Source organism: Passer domesticus, chromosome 4 (assembly GCF_036417665.1).
Source record: "Passer domesticus isolate bPasDom1 chromosome 4, bPasDom1.hap1, whole genome shotgun sequence".
Classification (NCBI taxonomy): Eukaryota; Metazoa; Chordata; class Aves; order Passeriformes; family Passeridae; genus Passer; species Passer domesticus.
The window spans coordinates 81,720,689-81,738,318 of record NC_087477.1 but is presented as its reverse complement, the minus strand read 5'-3'; the positions used below and the strand labels follow the sequence as shown (position 1 = coordinate 81,738,318).

The window sequence follows — 17,630 nt, the reverse complement described above, 5'->3', positions numbered from 1 at the left end:
ACCACAGCCCTGGGCAGCTGTGCCAGTGCCTGAGATCTTGGATTTCAGGCTTTGTTGCAGGTTGTAACTTGAGGTTTTAGTTTGTGTAGCCTTGTAAGTTTTGGGGGTTCTTAGGGAATCCCAGAGAGCTCTTTAATTCTGCCTTGCTTTAGGACTTTAAGACAGCTCAAATCCTGAAAAGATATTTCAGAAGGCTGAATTAGTAGTGGGAGGAAATGTGCGATAGCTTTAGAAACTTTCCCCCAAGTTAACAAAAAACCCCAAAGGAAATAAATACCAAAGAAAACACTACCCAAAACAAAGCCACCACCAAAAAAATATTAAACATTGTTTGGTATAGAATCATGGGAAGTTAAAATAAGCAATTCCATGCTCAGGAATGAAAATGTCTTTATCCCTAATTTGTCTTGTCTAATCCCAGTGCCAAGGTTCTCAGTCATACACACTTGACTGAAAGTAACCTGAGAACTTAATCACTTAAAAGTGCAAATTCTAAGCCCAAATGCAGGATCTGCCTCTGATAAGAAATAGTTGGAAACTGCTAACTCATAAGTGTCTCTTCTATTTTGTTTTTCCTTTTCAGAGCTGTAGGATTCTTGCTTTTTCTGGCCTACAGTTCATGCTTGAGCATTTTAGTGTGCTGTGGAGCCACAAATACCAGAGAGCTTTAGCAGGGCTTGAGAAAAAGACACTTCTGCCAGTTTTTCCCTCCGGGGAGGATGAGTGGAAATTTTGTGCTTCAAATGCAAAGGAAATTGAGACCTGACTCATGGTGGAGATGGCTCCAAGTGTCTGGGAAGGGGGAATCACCAGCAGAGAAGTGAGAAGCTTTGTCTGGAGAGGTTTCCCTGTAGGTTGTCCCTGTCTCTGGTGGAAGCCTGTGGTTCTGGAAGGGCAGTTTGTGTCTCAGGCAATTTGCTGTCTGGCAGGGTACTTGGTGGGCAGGAATAAAGGTTCTTCACACAGATTGAGCTATTTCATCACCATCACAGAGTGGTTCTGAGGGAATTGGCCCAAAGGACCATGGCAGCAGTCCAGGCAAAGCTCTGCTCAGGAGAATGGCATTTTTTGGACACCACAAAAAATGTGCTGGTGGCTCTAAGTGAAGGTGTCTCCTGAGTAGCCAGCCAAGAGAGAGCTTGCATTTTGAGCCTTGTTGATAAGTTAGAATGTGTGATTTTGGCGTGCCTGAAGTCAGGGGTGGCTGTTTCAGTGTTTCCCCCTTTTTTTTGGCACAACAGCCTCTGTTCCTGTCACGGTGCAAAGTGGAGCTTTGCAATCAAGGATGCCCAGAGCTGTTCAAATGACTCTTGGTTAGCTGACTTGGGTTTCTTCCTAAGCGGTTTCCAGCATCAAGTTTCCAGCATCAAGTTTCCTGGTGTGACTTGACTATCCAGCTAAAAATATTAGTGAGGGAGCATTCATTAATCTCCCCTGAAGCCAGTGGGGGTCCTGGCTGGAACAGTTGTGCCTGAGCTGTTGCTGAGGTTTTGCTGTGCCAATGCTTCCAGTAATTTGATTTTGGTGTGTCTCAGGGAGTGATGGATTTCTCTCCTTTCATGGTGGCTGCTTGCCTTGTGATGTTTAATGTGCATAAAGCCTCTTTAAGCTCAGAGAGTAGATTTAGATTGGATGTTACAGATGCACCCTTGTGAGGGTGGTGAGGCCCTGGCACAGGGTGCCCAGAGCAGCTGTGGCTGCCCCTGGATCCTTGGAAGTGCCCAAGGCCAGGCTGGACAGGGCTTGGAGCACCATGGACTCATGGAAGGTGTCCCTGCACATGGCAGGGGTTGGAGCTGGATGAGCTTTGAGTTCCCTCCCATCCTAAACCATTCCATGACTCTATAATGCCTTCCCTAATCTCATGGAGTGATAATAATGATAAATGGATGATAAATATGAGTCTTCCCCCTATTTCCTATAAAGGAGCAACAGCAGGGAAATGAAACAGCCATGAGGCATGGAAAGTTGTTTTCTCAAGGCATTGCTTGAAGCCTGTGGCTCAGCTGGAGCTGAATCCTCCTGCCTTGCAATGAGCTGCTGCCGGTGCTGTCAAGCACAGCTCAGTGCAGGATCAGTTGTTGATAGAGATGAACTGGGGCCTTCCAGTGCCTGAAGGGAGCTACAAGAAAGATAGGAAGAGATAACTTATAATAGTCTGGAGTGACAGGGCAAGGGGAAATTGCTTCAGACTGAAAGAAAGTAGGTTTAGACTGGATATTAGGAAAAATTCTTTATCGTGAAGATGGTGAGGCCCTGGCACAGCTTGCCCAGAGAAGCTGTGTCTGCCCCACCCTGGAAGTGTCCAAGGCCAGGCTGGATAGTGCTCTGAACAACCTGGGATAGTGGAAGGTGTGGAAGGGGATGGAATTGGATAATCTTTAAGGTCCTTTCAACCCAAACCATTCTGTGATTCTATGATCTGGCCAGATAACCCACATGAATGCCTTTGATTAATTTTTTGCCGTCCCTCACCTTTTTCCTTCTGCTATTCTGCTTCTGGTTGCTTCTCTCGTGAAGAAGTTGGTGACACAAAGCCACCTTTGCTATTTTGAAAACTCTTGTTCCAGGTGTGTGTTAATCTGTCTCACTTTGAGACAGCCTCACTGCTTGCACTTCTGAGGTGGAGTTGGAGCTGTGTCACTGTCTCCTCTCCTACGAGCAGATGGTTCCAAAGCCTTGGGGGTGGGAGCTGAAACGCTTCAGAGAATCCTCCCTCTCAAGGATGCTGTGGAAAGAGTGATTGATGCAAAGTAAAACAGTGCTAATTGCAATGGATGTGTACTGACAACTTGATAGTTGCTGTGATAATTACAGTAATTAGGGAGATGTTAGCATTTTTTTGCCTGTGTCTATAAATGGAAAAGGTAAGAGAGAGTGTGTATGGAAGGAGAGGACCCATGAGTCAGGCTCTGGGGTGGCCCTGTACCCTGGGGGGAACGTGGCATGGTCCTGGCTGGGGAGGCAGCTGGGGATCAGATTTGTAAAAGCAATTCAGAGCTTGGTTCTTCCTGAGCTTGAGGGGAGCTGAGGGTTTCAATGTCTCTTGACAATCTGGTTCTCAGCATCACAAATTGAGCTTGGCAGGTTTCCCATGGGAAGGAAGATCCATAGAACAGCTCAGTTCCCATTTCCTCACTCAGGCTGTTGAAGGAGAGGGCCAGGACTGCCAACCCTCTTTGTCCAGTGCTTGTGTGTGGATTTCCAAGGACTGTGCAATGGCAACGAGGCATTTGTAGTTTGATCATTCAGTCAATCACCTTCTCAGCTGACAGGTACAGAAAGGTGTTGAGGTTGTGGAACACATGTCACAGACAGGTAGAAAAATTCTAAAAGGAAAACCTCATAAAATCAGGTCTGCTCTGCTAAATTAATAGCTGGCCTATCACTGAAGCTAAGTACTTTGCAAGTTCTCATGCAAAAACATCTTGAAAATGAGAGTTTGTTCACACAACAATCTATTTCTAGGGTAAAAAACAAGTGCACCTATATAAACAATAAGATCAGTCCCATAAGAATCAGTGAAGAAAATATGTAAACAATTCAAGAATAGAGAGATTTGATAGACAAATAAAATACCTTTTACTAACCAACACAGTAATTAGCAAGAAAGCTATTAACCAGTTAAAGTTGCCCATGAGGGCTGTAAAAACTGCATAAAATGAGTTGTGTGAATAAAGAATTCACTTTTCCTGCATGAAGAAACTGAGTCCCAGCACACTGGGGCTGTCTCTTCCATTTCAAGGCCAGTAAGTCTGAGACAGAAGGAACCAGCAGAGAGCTGGGATAGTTTCAGCCTCTGCTGTATTTTTATTATTATTGCTTTGAAGCAAAATCTACAAAGGAAGAAAACTTCCATGGAAGTGGAAAGAACAGAAATTTAGCAAATGTCAGAAAAGGTGATGGGCTGGAATGGCATTCTCCACCTCCCACTTCAGGCTCCCTAACTGGGAGCATGGTTCCCAGTTTGAGGACAACTGGGTTGACTTGGCACTGAGATTCGTACTGGTAATTTTTCATGTTGCTCATCTCAGTGTCCATTTCTTTCAAATAACTTTCCCATGTTTTTTCAAACTTCCTGAATTAGTCCAACCTAAAAAAGATTTTAAATGCTACCTTAAGTATTTTTGCTTTTAGACCAACTTATTCTAGGCTAAAAAAACCCAACCAATCAAAAAACCCCTTTTTTAAAAAATTCTGCTTTCTATATCAGGGTGTAAATGGTACCTGGGCATTCACCTGTGGGCACACTGTTAGGATAAGCCTTGAAAATGTAAACCTTCAATGCATTAATGCATAAAATCCCTTTTCTCCTGTGATCTGAATGGCCAATAGAATCTTTGATTGGATGGTGACCTCAGCAAAACTTCTTGTGAAGGACCCAGATTCTACTTTGCTGGTTTTGTGTACATCTCTCTCATGCTCTGACCTTTTCTCAACACAGTACCTGAAATTAAAGAACTTTGAGGAGGAGGTCAGAGCCCAGCGAGACCTGGATGGCTTCTTGGCCAGAGCCAGCATCATCCTGGATGAAACAGCCACGTCCTTGGACGATGTTCTCCGGGAAATGCTGAAACACTTCGCCGAGGATCCCGAGAACATGGAGCCCAGCTGCAACTTCGAAAAAATCATGAGCACTTTATTCACAGATTCAGGGACCCCACGGGAAGGGAACGGTAATCAGCTCTTGGTTTGCTTTAGCTGGTGGGCTGCTCTTCATTTGCCATCCTTGCCATGGTGGGGTGCTGGACAATCACTGTGTGGTCCCCAGGCTTGCATGTTGCATGTGATCCCATGGGTCGATTTTTTTTCCATGCCACTCAAACTGAAGGGCCTCATTTCTCCAGGGTTTTTGTGTTTTGGTGGAGTCTTGCCCCTGTTTCACTAAGATCACCCATTGTGGTGCTCTCTGGGGTGAGGAGTCAGCAGCACTGGGGTGTCTTGTCTGCGTGGACCCTTTTGGTTTGCTTGTCCTCGTCAGCAACAGCTCCTTTGCCTTGTGATTCTCCACCTGAATTCACACAGGCTGGGGAATTTTGCCTGCTTTGGATGAGTAACTGGGGAGGATTGATCCTTTGTGTCACTCCCACTGGAGGAGATTGGAGACACTTGATTTTCCTCCAGAAGCTCAACTGGGGCAGCCCTAGCCAAGGTTGTTGGCTGGGTATCACCTTAAGCTATCAACAAATGGTATCACCTTAAGCTATGAACAAATCTTGTAGTGTAGTCCAAAAATCACTGCCTTTTAGCCCAAGATGTGAAGAAGCTTAACCAAGCATTGTTTCTCTGTAGGCACCCCTGATGGTTCAGAGTCAACAGGAACGAATGTACAAACATGTCCATCGCACTTCAAATGTAACTGTCACAGCCTGAGTGAATTTGTTTAACAGATATGTCAAGTCCTGAGCATGTAGTAAGCATGTTCATGCTTTGGTTACTTCTTGCTACCTGTCTTAGAGCTTCGCATTTGTAATCCCTTTAATTTAGGCTTTCTGCCAATAAAGAACAAAAAGTAAGTAGCGCTGTAAAATAGTGTGAGAGCAGTAGCTGGGAAGAGGGGGAGAGAGGGCAGGGGATTGGAAAGGTGACACCCCTCCCAGTCCTGTCTGTGTGTGTGTGGTGGATAATGCTAATCTAATAACCCAGTACTGCAGTAGGATGATGTTGGGAGGAGAAAGCAGCTGCTTTTCTAAGCTGTGAATAGTTTAAGGACACAGTTCAAAAGCAGCAGGACAAATGTTTCCATCTCTCTCTGTCAGCCCCCACCCCTTCATCAGTCCACTGGGCAGATAGGAATGCTTGGGATTAGTAGTCAGCTCCCATTTAGAAAGAAATGTTATTTACAGCTGCAGAATAAATGAGGACAGCCTGTGATGTTTCCCTCTCTTCTCTTCCCAGTTCACCTTTTATCAGACACAATTCAAGGGGTCACAGCCACAGTCACGGGGGTGCAGTATCAGCAGTCCTGGCTCTGTATCATGTAAGTACCTGTGTTGGATGAGCAAAATGCCTGACATCCAAACCTTTTCCTGCTGCTGGGAGGAGCAGAGGTTCAGAATGTGCCCTTTTGGGTTAAGATGGTGGTGCTTGTTCCATCCATCCTGTGGGATCTGTCTCTCTCTGGGCTGCTTCTCTTTGCAAACACATGCAGTAGGTGACCACAGCCCCTCCAGGGCATTCAGCTCTTGGATGTTATAGAAATCTGCTGTTAACAAGCTAAGAATGCTGAAAAAATGAACCAGAAGATGCTAATTACTGAGAAATGCTAATAAAGGAACTTCTCAAAGGGACAAGCAAACTGGTTCATGGGCTGCTTTGCCTGCCAAAGTCTGGGAGCCTGGACCAAAAGATTTCTTAGGTTCTTTGATGGAACCATCCAAACTTTGTAGCTGAAAATTGAAGTCAGACATTCCACACTATTTAGACACTGATTACTTTGTCTGACAATTAATTTGGACGCTGATTAATTGTCAACACTGTTAAACATTGGAGGAGCAGGCCCTTAAGAGCTCTGTCACCTGGGATTTATGAGATGTGGTGGCTTCACCCCAGCTTGCACTTGACCAGAGCTGGGGTTTGAAGTTATTGTCTCCAAGTCAGGCTTGTGGGGTGAGCCAGGCTGTCCCTTCACAGGGGACAGGCCAGAACCTGAGTCCCTGAGCCAGCCAAAGCAGTGGCTTTTTGACTCTGTTGCTTTATTCCTGTGCAGTCTTAAAGTCAGAGTTGTCAAGAAATATGTTAATTCCCAGAGAAATGGCTGGGATATGTGGGATAGGCGCCTAAAGGCATGCACATATTTTAGCCTTCACAGCCAGTTTGCTGGGACAACTGTCACAATAGTTTTCCTTCTGCTTGCACTTCTTCTCCTGCCCTCTGCTTATGGCTGGGGAAAGTGGAGAGAAAGAGAGGATTAAAAAAAAATTGAAAATGAGACAGCACAATCAACAAACAAGGAAAAATCTCCCCCTTGTTTTGAATCTGTTATGAAAGAGAAGGATGTGATCTCCATGTGAAAAAGAAGTGATGGTTTATCAAGGCTGTGTCCTGACAGAGAAGAGAGCTGGATGATATTTTGTGCTTTTTATGCTACTTTTTTACACCTGGCACTTACAGAGCAGGACCACAATGAACAAAACTATTTTAAAAAGTAAAATAGTGTCAACCAAGAGCACTTTTGGGCAGTTTTCTCCTCTTTGGATGCCACAGGAAGGGTAACAGCAGTAAGGACATGTAGGTGCTGCTGATGCAGAGGATGGAAGTTGATCCTCTGGGGTGAGGCAGCTCTCTGAAGGGTTTTGGGGAGTGTTGCCTTAACACCAAAGCATTTTAAAGGTCAGGATACAAATGCTGTGATTACATACATGAGACTGAAAAGGGTGGGTTCAGCCTCTTAGGAAAGTGAGCCAGAGCTTTAAATGCATCCATGTGAGTAATCCTGGCTTCCATGACAAGAGATGATTTAAAAAATAAGCTCACAGCCTGAAGGTGTCTTGTGCAAAACTTTCCTTGTTTCTTCCTTTTGTTGCTCTGAAGAGGGAGAAGAAAGTGGTGGGAAAGCAATGATGAGTTATTAACTATAATTATCTAATTATTGCACTGTATTTCTGCTGGAGTTATTGTGCAACAGATTGTGAACCATATTTTTAGATCTTACATTTTTCTTGAAGTCAGATTGCAAAACAGCTTCCAAACCTCTGAAGTAAAAGGAATTTGTTGATGAAAAAATTTTCCATATGAGTGGGAAGAACCTTTAAGATATCTGCTATTCTTTATCCTTGCATTTGGTCTGTACTCTTTGCTAAATTTTAAATTAGCAGTGCTTGGTTGGTGCACCTTAACCAACTTTTAATTCTTGGTGGATGAGATAAAATTGATATAATAAGATTATATTAATGAGGAGGAACAGCTCATAGATAAGGTTTTGATGGTATTGCTTCTGCATAGATGATGAGGGGAAATATTAACAAGTGAAATTAGTTTGGGGTGAGAAATGAAAGAATTTTGTATGATATTCACTGAGTTGTGCAGAGCCTGGCTGCAGAAGAACATTCCTAACGGAAACAAAAATATGTTTCCCTCTCCTTTGTGCTGGAAAGAAGGCTCTTATTTCATAGCTGATTTATCTTCTGTGAGAAGAGCAGTGGGGAAAACCTGGGGTTGAAATAGTTGTTCTGCTTCTGTTGGATTTGGTGCTTTTCTGATGGTTTTGGGTCTAGGGAAGCTCCAGCAAGGTCAGACATTCCATATGGAGCTGGGCTTCAGCCACAGGGCAGAACAAACCCTTGAACAACTGAAGATGTCAAGGTTTTAATGTTCCAGTGAAGTCCAGGAAAACAACTGAATTCTGATTTACTGCAGGCTTTGGGGGTGGTTTTGTCAGGAATGACCAAAACCTGATCTTGCTGAGGCCATACCAGGCTACATCAGCTTCTGGAAAACTTGGGATTCTTCTGTTAAAATGAGAGCTGAGAGTATCAAAGCCTTTCATGACCAGCAGGGTCCAGCTCTGGAAGAATGAAGGTTTCCATTTGTGTACGTGATCATTTCCTAACTAAAAAGCAAATCTTGAGAGTTACAGATGAGCTTCATCAGCCCAGGACAACATCTCATACTTTTGAAACCATGGACATAACTCTTTTTTCCTCCATTTGCCAGACCAGGAAGACACAAACTGGTGCAGAGATCTCATCTCTGCTTCCCTGGGAAGCTGCTGCTGGTTGTTTCCTTGGAGAATCTGGGATGAGGGATAGTCCTGTCCCAGAGTGGGGAGTACTGGGCTGTTTTCCTCAGTTATTTAAGTGGGGAAGCTCAGCTGCTGGCAGGACCTGCAGCATGGAATGACTGAAGCAGGCAGAGGTGCTGCCAGGAGGGTTCTTGGAGCTCCCTCTGAAGCACCCAGACCTGCCATGATCCCAGCAGAGAGGGGTTAAACTGGATGTTTTCCATGTCTGGATTGGGAAAAATGGGCAAGAAGCTCCAGTGGGAGCTGCTGGTTTTGGTGTTGCAGTTTTGTGCCTCAGAAAGGCCAAGAAACCCCTCCTTATCCCATGAAGAGGTGACTCTATCACAAGCCAAGTCCAATCACACCCCATTCCTTCTTTAACTGCCTGACAAATGAAGATAAAAATGCCTGACTTTTAATTTTTTCCTCTTGGAGTGAAGGATATATGATTTTAACATGACTTAACTGGATGCTGGTGGATTTTTCTCCCTCATGTCCTGCTGGGGAAAACATCAGCTTGGTGGGTTATGGAACAAATATCCCTGAGCTGATGGAACTCCCCAGGCACCCCAGCTTCCAGGCTGTATTCTCCCTGCCAGCAGATTGATATAACTGCTGATTTCCAGAGCTGAATCCTTAGAAAAATGTGAAATCAAGCTGCCCCATAGTCTGGATGGAGTAGTTTAGAGCCATTTCTTCTGGCTGGATTGCTAAGGCACATGGACTGGGCATTAAACTGATTTCCTAAAGCTATTTTAACAGGCAGAGCAGAGTGGGAAAAGCCTCTCTGCAAGCAAAGAGTGGTTCAGTGGTTTGTGTGCTCTGTGTTGCTATAGAATTTCTGCCTTGGATGTAGCCTGCTGTGGCAGTGACTCCTGTGGAGGAGTTTAACTCAGAAAAACCCAGGTAGCCTCTCAAAAATAGGTATTGTGAGATGATACTGGATAACAGCAAGGCTGCTGTTGAGATAATCAAAATTTGAGGAGTAAGATCCCAAATTTAATGTATTACTGTGAAAGATGTGACTGGTGTCTCTCTCAACAGAAGTAATGAAAGTCTATTTTGTGTGTTTAAGGATTCTTCCAGACCCAGAGGTCTGTGGGTTTCTAGAAGAGTCACATTGTCTCTGATTTAGCTGTTGAATAGATTTCAAATAGAGATGCTTCACTTGCTGTCTCTTCCTCAGATTATTCTTTTAAAGGGCAAAATGGGAAATTAAAACAGTTGGACTGCTTAAAACAAATATTTTCATTTAGAGGAATGATTACAAGATTTGGAGCCTTGTAAGCAAGAGCCTCTTCTCCAGAATTTACAACCATCATCTCTCAAGTGTTCTTTGGGCTCAGAGAACCATATAATGTTTTTTAAGGGCCTCTCCACCCTTTTTGGGTTTTCCCAGATTATGCTAGAGAGCTGAAGCTCTTGCAGGTGCTGTTTTATGAAAAGAAAACCTCAAATTCAACCTCTGCATTAGGAATTTGGGTCCTGAAGAAGAAAGATGGCTTGTTTTGCTACCTGCAGGGTCTGTACAGGGATGAGATGTCTCCTTATAGAATCATGAAGGTTGGAAAAGTCCAACCCTTAATGTAGCACCACTGTGTTCTCCTCTAAACCATGGCCCCAGTGCCACAGCTAACATCTGGCAAGGGTTCTTTGAATTCAGAGAACCAATTAATTTTCTTTTAAGGGGCTCTCCCCCCATGCTGGGCCATCCCAGGTGGTGCTGGGGAGCTCCTGCAGGTGCTGTATGATGGAAAGGAGCTCTCAATATGCACTGACCTGGAGGAGATCCTTCCCCCTGGAGAGGATGAGTCTTCCTGGAGCCCAGCAAGGTGCGTTTCCAAGGCCAGAAGGACTTCCAGCCTGGAGTGGGGGTGTTGTGGCTGAGACCAGCCCATGCCAAGCTGTGGGTGAGCTGCCTGGCCTGGCCACAGCTTCGTTCCTCACTTGCAGATCCTGGTTTCTCAAAGCTGGTGCCTGGAGCTGCTCAGCAAAGGAAGATTTATTGGCAGTGGTTGAGAACAAGAAGTGTCATTGTTGTTCTGTGTGGGGACAGGAAAAGGCTGGCTGGCTGATTACCTCTGCTGGGCACTTTTTCATACTGCAAGGGATAATTTGTTTCTGAATTAACTTCCTTTCTTGCCCTTTTAAAAGAGGGTTTCTGTTTCTCTTAGGTCTCCATAATTTGACCCTTTTTATGATTTGGTTGAGCAATGTGTTATTACTCTGATAACATCTTGGGTGTGGGGCAGACCTGGGGCACGTGGGACTCGGTGGATCTGGGATTTTGGTGGAGCACTGCCAGTTCTCACCATCCCAGTGCCACCCTCAGCACCACCAGAGGCAGAGAGGAGCACAGGGAAGCAGAATTTGTGCTATAATTTAAATGCCCTTTTTACGAGCTCAATTATTGGGGGATCAAGATAAAACTGCTGAGAACACAACCTGGCATCTCATTAAATCATAGTCCAGCATTTCCTGGGCTGACTAATGCTGGGTGAAAATAGATTTTTCAGCTTTCTGGCCAAACCAAGGGAGAATCAAATGTAGCTCAACTCAAACCAAAAAAGAACTTGGAGGCTTTGACCAAACCAGACTTGATTTAGAGTCATCTGAAAATGTCTTGCTAGTTCTTAGTTTTTTGGGGCTTTGGCTATTTACCCTCCAGCTTTTAATTTTTTTTCTTAGTGGGAATTTGTTTAAGTGCTACTTTAAAAAAAAGTTGTTTCATTTTGAAAGTGATTTTCTTCTTGGCCTGAGCTGTGCTGACTTTTACCTGCAGTATTGCTTGACTTGGGATTTCTCCATGTGAACCAAGGAACTTTGTTTGTGTGTGTGTGTCTTTTACAAATATTTGTACAATTCTAGTTGGAACTGCACTTTTGGTTTGTATTGTATTTGTATCTGGATTCTGGAATTAAAACAAAAGTGGGAGCTGTAACTGCTACACCAGGGAATAGGATTTGAGTCAGCTAAATAATGGCTTAAATTTGAAGAAAAGCTTGAGCTGCTGAATGATGCATGGGCAGGAGTGACTTGGCCTTGCACTGGAACTATTGAAACATCTTTTTCTCCTCAAATAAATGGATGTAACAGAAGGAGACCAGACTGAGATGAGGCTGCATTCTGCACTGTTCCTCCCCTCCATGCAGCCAGGCTCAGGTACATCCCATCTTCTCTGTGGCACCTGTTTAAATCTGGTTTTAATCAGGTTTGTCCTCACTAAATCAACTCCAGCCTGATTTGTAAAGGTGTTATTGATCTAAATTATTTGTACATTGACCTAAGTGTTGGAAATTCTCAATTTTACTGGTGTGATGTTGGGATTAGGTCCATGTGTCAGTGTCCATAGAGTTCTTTACAGAGGAGCTGGAGGAGACTCTCAGAAGTGTGAGAATCCTCAAACTCCGTCACTATGGATAAAATAAACTATTTGAGGTGAAAAGGGTTGATAATGCCAGTGAATTTTTTGGTGTCTTGTCAATATGCTCTGTGTGAAATCTTTCACTACTGTGGGATCCTCTTCTTGCCCAGTACCTCAGCCTAAGGGAACAGTGAACTCCTGACTAAGAGAAGCCCAAATTTTTGGTGGCTGCCATGAAAATTATCTTGTGTATGAGAGAGACCCAATAGAAAAGCTCTTTTTTTTACAGTCCAGTTTTCCCTCTGTACCCAGGAAGCTCTTGAGCTGAAGTGGGATTGTGGCACTGCTGGCAGACTCCTGTCTCTGGAAAACACAGCCCTGGAGAGAATTCATGGAGTTGAAACATAACCCTGTCACTCCAGGGAGAAAGAAAACTCCAGAACGTGTGGCTTGCTTTGTTGTTGCACTTTATAATAGGCTTTTCCAAATTGCTTTGTGCTTGAGTGGCTTCTTGCTTGGTCAGGTCCTGCCTGCTGCACATGGTAGGGAAGGAAAGGTGTCTGGGAAGTGTTGGTACAGCTCTGTGAGCCGCAGGTGCTGATACCTGCTGCTGGCCATGTCTGGGGTAGAAATGATGTCCAAAATGCTCAGCAAACCTTCCTCTTCAAAACAGATTATTCTATGAGCTTGATGTCTCAGGTTTTAGCCTTTTCTATTTTTCAGATTCTGTGCTGCTTTAGTGTGTGGGTCTGGGCTTTATATCAGGTGATGGTGAGCTCTCTGCACAGAGCAGGGGGACAAAACAATTCCTTCTCCATCTGGGCACCAAGGACAAATGATCCAAATCTCAGGCCCAAGAGCACAAACAACGTGGGCTGGAGAGAGAAAAACAAGGATGGGACTGCAGGGGCTGAAGCTGGAATTGGACAATGAACTGCAATCTGCAAATGGAGCAGAACTGATCAAAATGAGAGCTCCCATGACAGGTTATCAATTTTTGTGACCATTTTGGTTCATCTTGGGTGCAGCCCTGGCTGGGCTCTTGTGCTGCCCAAGGTGCCTCCACTGAGGCCATTTAATAAATCCCTACTTTAGCTCTGTCCAGCCTCTGTTCCAGGTCATCCTTCACAGGGCATCAAGCTCAGCAGCTGATGTGTGCAAATGCTGAGAACTGAGCTCAGAATTAATGCTGATGGTGCAGTAATCATTCACTGCTGGTGACCAGGTGGGTGAAGGTGAGAGAACTGAAGCTGTTGGGCCACTTGAAGGTTCTCCAGTTGGTCCAAAGCCCAGAGTTCATGTCCCCTCTGGCTTGTTGAACTGCAACACATGGATACTTGTCTACTGTCCAGCCACAGCTGGATTGCAACCAGGGGCTTGGCTTTGGTTGTGAAAACAAGTGTAGCTTGCACTCTATTTTCAATTACTTCAAAAGATATTTATTCTTCACCTTAGGAGCTGCCTTGATCTTTCTCTCTTCCAAAGCTGATTCAAGTACAAAAAGAACAAGAGGCTGTGGTGAAGGGAAGTTAGGAAATAAATGAAACAGTGTCATCTTTCTCATGCCCTGTATTGTTCTAATTAAACTGTTTGGTTGCTCTCAGACAAGTGTCTCTATGAGATTAATTTATAGAAGCAGGCTGCTTCCAGTCTGAGATCAGGAAGTCAAACTCAGTAAGAAAATACTTGGTGTGATTTCTATTTTTTTTTTAAATGCAAATAATGAAGAACTTGATAGAAAATATGATGTAGTCCAGACTAGGACATCTCCAGCCAAAGATCTCATTAATGGAACAGCCCTCAGGGTGTATGGATGGTGAGAATACATCTTAAAAGGAAAGAAATAAAATGGGATTATGGAAGAGAAATTAGAGAAATAAATCCTCCTGTTGGAGGACCGTGATAGGTGCTTGTTAGATGAACAAAAGTGAACAAGTAGCTGAAATAACTTTGAGCCAGGTAAAAAGAGGGTAATACATAATAATAACTCTGAGGTAGGGAAACACTTCCATATCTCTACCAGGTGTCTGTAGGCAAACCCTGTGTGCATTTTTCACCAGTGGTTTACAGAAGGGTTGGGAAGTGGTTGGTGGCTTTAAAGGGAACAGGAGAGCTGCATGCCAGGCTGGCATTACCCCCCTGGTGCCCCTGCAGCAAGCCCCAAAATTTCCCAGCAGGAAAAGTGGAAGCTAGACAGGTCCCAGCTCTGGTTAAATATCCCAGGGTGGAGACAAATCTGGTCTTTCACTGCCTCTGGAGATGATCCCTGTGTTTATTGCACACAGCTTTTTTTGCTAGTCTTGGTTCTGGGAGTCAAACATCCATCCCATCCCCTGGATCACAGCCAAGGATTTCCCTCCAAGCACTAATCCCGTCTCTGTGGTTCTTGAGCAGGGAGGTCAGCCTGGTTTCTTAAACACTTGGGAGCCAGAAAAGGGAAAACAACAGCTGGGAGCAAATGGGAAAAACCATTACAACAGAGAGGTCTGCCTGAGGCAGAAGTGGGAGTGTATTGGCTTGGCATTTTGCCTTAGTGTTTCCAGAAGCACCTTGGGAGATCAGGTGAAATGAAGTGTAATCTGCTTTCCAATAATGCAGGTGTTTTTTAATAAGAGGCTTTTTTGTGTGTGTGTAGAAGCTTCTGTAGCTCTGCAAGTACTCAGTGTGTTGTGCTCTCTGTCATTTGTTTTCTTGGCTGTTAAAAAGCAGCTGGAGGAGAAGGCAGAATACACCTTGAAATCTTGAAAGGTATTTCCCATAAAAGCATGGATGTCAAATTGTACAGAAGGGAGCAGAATTGGGCTGATAGTAACTAAATTTTAAGACTCCAGAAGTCTTTAGCCAGCAACATAATGTGTTTCTCAAAGGTGAAATGTGTTTTTATAGCTTGTGCACCAGGGGAGATCATTGCTGCTGTTGTGGGGCCCAGTCTAACAATCCCATTTCCCCCCACAGTTGCACTATAAAGTCCCTTCAGCGACGTCACGTTTGCATCAGCCGCCTGGAGAGGCCTCAGAACTGGGGGGAGAACTCCTGTGAAGTCAGATTTGTGATACTGGTCCTGGCTCCTCCCAAGATGGTGAGTTTTGCTCTTCTTGCTCCATAACTTCAGGGAGCTTCATAACTTCAGGGAACTTCCTGAGTTTGCTTTTCCTTGGGCTCCTCCAAGGGTTAATAAGTGTTGTTTTTAAAACACAAGGGGATGTGAAAAGGCCTGAGGTCTCCTCAGCAGCTGTCAAGATGATTTATTCTGTTAGTGAGGGCTGGATTGGTGGGCTGTGTCCTTGTCTTATGGCCTGTATCCTGATGGGGAGGAGACCACTCTAGTCCCCACACACACCTGGGATGCCCTTCACACTCCATGGATTCTCCTCTCCAGCTGGAGCTGCTATTTTTAGAGATAAGAAATGCAGTTCCTTGCTAAAGCCAAGCTTTTGAAAGGCCCTTGTGAGCCTACAGCTGGTGCCTCAGGGCAAAGGTCTGGGTTGCTTCCCAACAAACTTCCCTGTTGGGGCTGACATTTACCCTGCACGTGTGGCTGCAGCAGCTGGAGCTGTTGTAGCCAAGAGGAAGATGATTCTTTTTTGAGCTCTGTTGCAGTGAGGGTGAGACTTTCTGGGAGCTGTGGTCATTTTAAGGTCAACCTGTCCCTGAGGCTCTTTGGGCCTTTCAGAGCTTTTAGCACTCAAAACAGCAAGGTTAAAGCTTGCTCAAGTTCTGGTTCTTTGGTGTAGGCAAGAATGGCACAGTAGAACACTTTTACTGTAATCAGAATATCCTGAGTTGGAAGGGACCCACAAGGATCATCCAAGTCTGCCTCTGATATCATGGGGTGCATCAAGGTTAATTGGGGATCACCATCCTGTCTTCCTAGAAAGCCCTGGCCTTACCAAGGTGGTTCTTCCAGCTGATGGCTGAATGGTTCAAAGCTCAAGACCTTTTAACACTCCAGCTGGCTGTTTACACCTTGGGGCTGCTGGGTCTGTGCTCCTGGGAGGTGCTGGAGAGCTTGGGGACCTTTCCTGGGACAGGATATGTCCTGATTCAATTTCCTGCTCTTCAATGCTATCTGTGTGACCTTGGGACCTGCTGGTCTGGCCTGTCTCCTCCCCCCTTCACCACCACCCACGTTTAAATGGGAATACTGGTGTTTCCTTCTTTCCCAGGATTTCTGGCAGGTCTTTCCCAACCGAGCCGCTCGATGCTTTTGGCATCGACCTCGAAGCCAACACGCTGAAAACATATTGATGTTCCTTGTGCAAAGCAGGAGGGAGAACACCTGGAGCTGTGTGTAGCTCCATGGATCTCTCCCTCATTGTTATCTCGGGCCAGCTACGTGCAAAGCGCCCGGCGAGCGGCTCCGCATCCGCTCGGATGCCGAGAGTTTGCAATTCCAATGGTCAGCATCAAATTAAGGGAAGGGAGTGGAGGCCAACAGAGCTTGCACTTGCCAATCTGCTTTTTTATTTTAAATGGCTTGGTGGAGCCAGCCCCAAGTGCGCATTTCTGGTGCAGCAGTTAAAATAATTAACCTGCTGACAGCAACACATTCAACAGAGGGGGAAAAGTCCACAAAATGGGCATTTGTTATGCTGGAAATCCAGATTCTTTGCCTTGCTAATATGGAGGAAGGAAAAAAAAAAGAGTTTTCCTGCAAATATCTATCCTCTCTAAACTGTTCATCTCTTTTGTAAAGGAAAAATGGGAAGAGCATTGGGAATGTTGAAGCAATCCTTGCAGCATCCAGCCCAAGGATTGTTGCTGCTTAGAGGTGAAAGGTAGAGCCTCTTCTGTGATGGCAAATCCAGGCAGGTTCACAGACTTTAAAAGCAAGTCCCAGGCAAAATCCTTCACTTAAATCCAAACCTCTCCCTGGAAACTTAAATTGAATGTGCCCTAGTGAGTGTTTGAAGGGACATTCCTGGTGATGGAATCCCAGAATGGTTTGGGTTGGGAGGGACACTTAAGACAATCTCATTCCAACCTCTGCCATGTTCAGGGACACCTTCCACTGTCCCAGTTGCTCCAAGTCCCATCCAACCTGGCCTTGAACACTTCAGGGCTGGGGCAGCTGCAGTTTTTTGGAGCAAATGGAAGATGGGGCAGCCACAGTTTTTCTGAGCAAATGGCAGAGAGGAGGGTGATGTGAGTGATGGAGGAAGGACAGCATTAGCAATGACTCTGGGACCAGCTCAGTGCCACCCACACCTGCGCTTCTGCGTCACCCACACTGAATTATTTGGTTGTGTCCATGGAGAAATTGTTCATCTGTTCGGTTGTGAATCATGAGAAGCAATTGGGATCAATCACAGATGCTCACTCTACTTTTCACAGCAGACTGAGGAGCTTGGAGGTTCTCCAGGGCTGGGGAATGTTTGGGTGTCTCTGGTAGCTGCTGCATGATGAGTGTAGCGTGTAGAAGATGTGGGTGGGTTAAAACTTGGCATCAGAAGGAGCTTTTAATGAGCTGTTCTGTGTAATTTAGTCTTGGCAAGTGTCGTACCTGTCCTGGCCACAGTAGGAGCAGATGAGCAGGTCAGGGCC

The 17,630-nt window shown here is 45.0% G+C and overlaps 1 protein-coding gene across 9 annotated transcripts in view; it reads left to right on the top strand.

Moving 5' to 3' along the window:
- The window catches only part of SLC4A11 (solute carrier family 4 member 11), a 143,822-nt gene that overhangs the window by 86,170 nt on the left and 40,022 nt on the right, over window positions 1–17,630 (top strand). For 8 of the 9 annotated variants that reach the window (XM_064419072.1, XM_064419071.1, XM_064419073.1 and 5 more), the window contains 4 exons: window positions 4,445–4,676; window positions 5,293–5,355; window positions 5,899–5,980; window positions 15,042–15,165. In XM_064419072.1, coding sequence (XP_064275142.1) covers window positions 4,445–4,676; window positions 5,293–5,355; window positions 5,899–5,980; window positions 15,042–15,165 — 501 coding nt within the window. The remainder of the gene's footprint in view (window positions 1–4,444; window positions 4,677–5,292; window positions 5,356–5,898; window positions 5,981–15,041; window positions 15,166–17,630) is intronic. The other variant, XM_064419070.1, reaches the window with a different exon arrangement.